Source organism: Centruroides sculpturatus, unplaced genomic scaffold (genome assembly GCF_000671375.1).
Source record: "Centruroides sculpturatus isolate CEXI.00-Female unplaced genomic scaffold, Cexi_2.0 scaffold1107, whole genome shotgun sequence".
Lineage (NCBI taxonomy): Eukaryota > Metazoa > Arthropoda > Arachnida > Scorpiones > Buthidae > Centruroides > Centruroides sculpturatus.
Window position 1 is genome coordinate 52,599 of NW_019385422.1, and position 5,950 is coordinate 58,548.

Sequence of the window (5,950 nt, forward strand, 5' to 3'; positions counted from 1 at the left end):
AAATACAGTAGAGCGTCGTTTATCCGAATCAATTGGGGACTGGGGTTGTTCGGATAACTTATTTTTCGGATAACCAATTATGTACGAAAAAATATATTAATTTATCCCGTGTTGAAATTTTTCTCCGTTGCGTGTCGCTTTGCGTTGAATTTTCGTCGATGTTAAGCCTAACGAAGACTATTGTATCGTTAAAAATTATTTTTTTATTTTGTACAAACAAAATAAATATATTGAAAAATATAAAAACAATAAAAAATTATACTTTAGAAGTTAATTTAGTATCAAAAACGTAAAATATTTGAGTTGCCCAAGACATAGCCAAAGATTGCTGCTCCACAGCACTGGCGAAAATTTAAATTTGTCGACTGGAATTCCTTCGGATAAACGACGCTCTACTGTACAAATATTCCAACAACATTATTTTAATTAAATTGTAATATTTATTTTAGACAGAGAAATTTTCTAGAATAGATTTAAGAACGATTCACACAGAATTAAACATTCCTATTCCTGATCCAAAACCAATTAATCATGAATCTGAGCAGGTTTGTTGATGTAATTTATATGACATTTAAATTTTAATTTTCAATAATAATAAAACAAAATATTTTATTTCAGTTACTGGGGAAGAAAAGAAAGTTTTGTTTATTGGAAAACGATATTCAAGGTATGAGAAGAATTTACAACTTTTATGTTATTTATATAATCTTTTAACTTTTATTGTTATTATACTCAAAATGAGATTTATCGCCTAATCATAGAGAAGTGACAAGTATCAAATAGCTTTTACAGAAATGTATTTTTAATGCATTTTTTAGCTTTTAAGATTTCTTGAATTCATATATTAGACTGTTCAACAGTCTTATACAGTAGATCCAAGTTGTCAGGATGTCAACCTGAATCTACTGTATCTGTTTCGTGACAACCTGAAACATTTATTCAGGTTGTCAGGAAATAATCATTTGGCCTTATTATCTGGGAAAAAACTCTTCATAGTCTGGGAAAAAACTCTTCATAGTCTATGGTAGCCTAATGAACAGATATAGTAAGGTTCATACCCACCTGGAAAGTCAGATAAATCAGGGATTTTCATTAGTATTTGACAAAAGTCATGGAAAATTGGAATATTTTTTTCTCCTTGGCTGCTTTGTTTATTTTGTTTACTGACAATTTTTCTTACCAAGTGTAGCTGTCTGGAGGCAGCAAGAAGTAATGTAGTGCAATGAAACTTATAAGCAGGGATGCAGAATATTTTTCGGATCAAAATTTCTTGTGAACATACACAAAATTTTCCCAAAAATAATTGCACACAAAATAAAACCATAATTTATGAACCAATTAACAGTTATTACTACATAGTTTGACAATTTCAAATTAAATCTACAAGTAATTAAATAGTTCTACCATAAAACACTAAACTGATATGTTAACCTAAAAATATTTTAGATTAAAAGAATACTGTAATGTACATAAATTTATTTTTGAAGACAATTGACATAATTATTATGAAAATAATCAGATGTTGAAAATTATATTCTAATGCATTTACTAAAAAGATACAAAAACTGGAACAGTAAATACAGTGAAAGAAGAAACCATATATACTAAATTCCAGCAATATTTTAATTTGAAAAACAAAGATTTTTGGCTCTCTTGATGACCTGCTTCTGGTTAAATCAAATTTGTGTTTTAAAATATCAATATGTTTTATAAACCAAGTATTAATTTGTAAAACACCATGTGTAAAACCTGAAGCAGGCCTTATCAAGAGGGCCAAAAACATTTGCTTTTCAAGTTAAATATTGGGGGGTTTCATTGTCTGTAACGCACTGCGTACCAAAAAAATGGGGTTACACAATGTTAGGGTTAAAGTACCATGCCTGGACTTTTATGAGAGCCAAAAGCAATAATAATAATAATTCAACAAACACGTATAAGTAACAGTTCATGATGAAAATTTTTATTAAATTGAATAATAAGAAAAAAAAAACAATAATTGATTAATTGTACCAATAGGGTTAGTATATTTGTCAAATATTCAAATAGTCAAGTAACAAAAACAAAGAATAAACAATCAAAGAAAGTCTTATTTCATATAATAACAAATCCAAAAATCCAATCTCCACCTCAAAAAGAAATACTCAAACAAAGTATATGTTTCTTATGCTAATCACTTCTCAAAGATGTGTCTACAATGGTTGTCACCAGGAGCTACATCATATGGCTGTATTGGATGTGCCATCTTTTATCTAATGATCAGTGCAGCTCTGCACTGCCTTAATTTACATTATTTTGTGTCATGGGATCATTCGCTGATGCAAAATTAATATCACAGCTTTTTTGACTATTTTTGCACAAAGAGGGTTTAGGAGTGTGCCCTTTAAAAAAATCCTGAAAAGAAAATAACTAACTAAAAATAATGCCCAAAAACATAAAATAACGAATGGACTGACTTCTTACACATCTAATGCACATCTATAGCTAATCAGAGGAATCTTAAGATATTTATCTATATGTGAGATCTGCAGATCGGAGAAGGTTAATTTTTATAAAATATTGAAAAATATTACATTTAGATACATCCTTTTTTTTTTTGTAAATAATTATTTAACATTAGTTATTTTGAAAGAGGGAGGAAATAAACTTCCTTTCACATAACCCTTATCTTGAAAGTTAGACAATCATCTGCATGTTTACCCCCATCATTCCTTCTCAAACATCCTGTTGGTGTTCATATTTTGATTGGTTGAGTAACATTTAATATATCAAAGCACATCCTGAGATCGGGGAGTTCTCCATCAGATCCACATAGAGATGGGTCTACAGTGTCCTCCACATAGAAGACAGAGGAGTTCAACTATAGCCACCCAAGAGGAAAGTTGTCTCCATAGTCCGGAGTTTGTCACATCATCTCAAACAGAGAAGACACACTCCAGGAGTTCCTCCAAATTCTTCACTGTATAGAGCTCTCCCTTCCTTCGACTGGACTTCCAAAGAAAGTTGAATTCAATCCCAGATTTCCAAAGCTAATGCCACTGAACTACATAGAGAACTCAGAATGTTGCTGTCTACGATGATAATCTTCAAGAAACATATGAATACTTCTCGTATTTGACGAGGTAGTATGACATTAGACTCACTGTAAACTCTCTCTCTCAAGTTAGGAGTTTTCTTATCTTGTAATTTTTTTTATTTGTTTTATTAAATATTATTTTTGTTATATTTTAATATGCTCTCATCTTTGACTCAAATCTGAGCCTACCTCCACTCCACTTACTCATGACCCTCCCGCTCGAAATTCTTCTCAAAATTGTACAAGCATACCTAATGCTATATCTAGGCTAGTGTCAGGAAAAACAAACTTGCAGGGGTTTCTCAAGAACTTCTGTTCTTCATTTTTAGTCTTAGGAAGCCATCCTTTGACACTGCAGGCCAATCTAACTGATTGAGTGTCGATTAAGTGACATAGAGTTCATTTTAAGAGTGCTCTATATCCCCAGTACCTCAGATATGTTTGTTTACAAAATGTAGATTTTATTATTGAAAAGGATTATTTAAAGAAAATTAAAATTTTCATAACACTAAGCATTTGATGATTTAATTATTATAATTGATAAAAGAAAATAGTTATGCATTGTCAGATTTAAATGGTTTTAGATAATTCAGCTGTACCAGTTTAACAAATCCTAACAGATATATTAGATTTAATTCTCAAACTGTTATATTTTATCTTTAGTTATCTTCCAGAATACTAATTTTAATACAAGTTCTAGAAATTTAAATTTGTGAATTGAAGAATATCTACAAAATAAAGTTTTGAGAATGAGACCTAATAAATCTCAAACATCAGTCTATTATAGTGGTTTTCAACCTTTCTGAGGCTATGGGACACCGTTTATATACTTTTATTAAGCAGATCATTAGCATCAATATATTCAATAATCAATTCCATGTTTATTATTCTCATGAAAAATGAAGCAGTAAAGCAATACTTTATTGTCTGAATAAAATAGAAACAAGGTATTATCTTTGAATAAAGTCATACATTATAGTATTAGAATAAATTTGCAATAAAAACTAAAATCTTTTTTTTTCTGGAACACTCAAGGAAGTTTGCAGAACACTGATTAAGAACTGACATCTGATAACTGTTAGATTAGATAATTTGAAACATGAAATCAATGATGCCAAGGTTGATAAATTTATTTACAATTTATTTTAAAAATTTGTATTTTTATGTTCTGTAGAAAAGATGTTATAATAAATTTAAAAGGAAAATTTTCTTATAAATTTATTATAACATCATATTATATATTTTTATACCTATTATAAGATATGATTTATGTATAGATTTTTCAGCTACACATTTTAATTATAAAATAAATATATATATTTCATAATATGAAATTTTGCTTTAGTTAGATATTCTTGGATTCTGTCTTTAATGTTAGAATGAATTGATTAAAAGTCTCTTTAAAATTTAAAGTTACCTTGTTTAGTACTAAAATATGTTGCAAAATGATAAGTGTAGCGATTTTTTGAAATATATTTATTGTGCATTTTGTGAGACTGTTATTATATAAAATGTTAGTTTTAAATTAGTAATAGCTGAATATCCTTGTTATTGCTATTATTAAAAAAGGGTCCTAGGAATCAATATAGTTTTAAACTATAAATGTTTGATTTTTTATTTAGGTTGTAAAGTTTTAGTCTTACCAAATGGATCAGTACCATGTAATAAGCATGTTGTTGAAATTGTCGATATTGTAAAACCCAAGATTAAGCAATTAGTAGAAGATTCAAATATGGTAAAGTATTTTTAAAATATTATGTCAAATGTAAAAAATATATACCTTTTTATAATTTTTGTTTTTGAAAGAAAGCAAACTTTTTAATGTTATTTTTACGAATTGTTCAATATTATTTTTATCTTAAACATTTTTGAATATTTAGTTTTACTTTCAAAAGGTAACTTAAATAATTTAACAAACACAATAATTAAGTTTCTCATATATCATGCCTAATTTATAATCTAAAACATTTTATAAATATTAGAAACAAAGTAATGGAATATATAAGTTCCAAAGAATAAAAGACTGAATATGAATTTTCTTAATAACCAAAAAATAATGTTTAATATAGTTTCACTTTTGTATATAAACATGTTCTATAGCAGGGGTGTCCAACCTTTCTGTTTCTCTGGGCCACATTGGAAGAAGTCATGGAGTTTTGGGCCACAAGTATATTTTGACCCAATCCTTAAATATACAAGTACATATAAGTATTAACATGTCTAGATTATAGTAATAAGTATTAAAAGTTTACCACAAAAAAGAATATTTTTAAAAATTACTTTTACACTTTCAATTTTTACTTAGAAATAGATGAATTAATTTATTATAAAGGAGACAAACAAAAATTTATTTGAAAAACACAAATATTTGTTTTATTTGGGTCTCTAATTAATAAAAAGCGACAAAACACCATTTTAAAGTGCATTTTTATTCAACTAATATATTTATAAATAATATGTAGCCCAAAAATTAGCCAATGTGCCAACTGATATTTTTTACATCAAACTAATAAAAGGGTAGCCAAATTTTGCAATGCTGGAAGGAATACTATATAAAGCTGGAGTTGAGACTCAAAGAATTATAGACTCAAATGCGGGGAAAGGAGAAAGAAGACAAAAGATAAAGAAGTGAGGAAGGTTGGAAAATTAAGGGTCCATATTGCATACAGGAGGTCTATTTAACCTTTCTCATTACTTTTTATCTTTAGGTCTTTTTCTCCTTTCCCCTGAATTTGAGTCTATACTCCTTTCAGAACCAACTCCAGCTTTATTTAGTATATCTTCCTCATTCACACATTTCTAAGTATTTGAAAATATTTCTTTTTCACTAAAAATTAAAATATGTATTAAGGTTTCTTAGAAAAGTGACAGTAATTT

General features: G+C 28.1%; 1 protein-coding gene across 1 annotated transcript in view; it reads left to right on the forward strand.

The window, feature by feature from the left end:
- Positions 1-401: 401 nt before the first annotated feature.
- LOC111638832 (proteasome activator complex subunit 3-like) overlaps positions 402-5,950 on the forward strand; it is a gene marked incomplete at its 5' end in the record, with an annotated part of 13,579 nt that continues 8,030 nt past the window's right edge. The window contains 3 exon segments of the mRNA XM_023384586.1: positions 402-545; positions 619-667; positions 4,696-4,808. Coding sequence (XP_023240354.1) covers positions 402-545; positions 619-667; positions 4,696-4,808 — 306 coding nt within the window.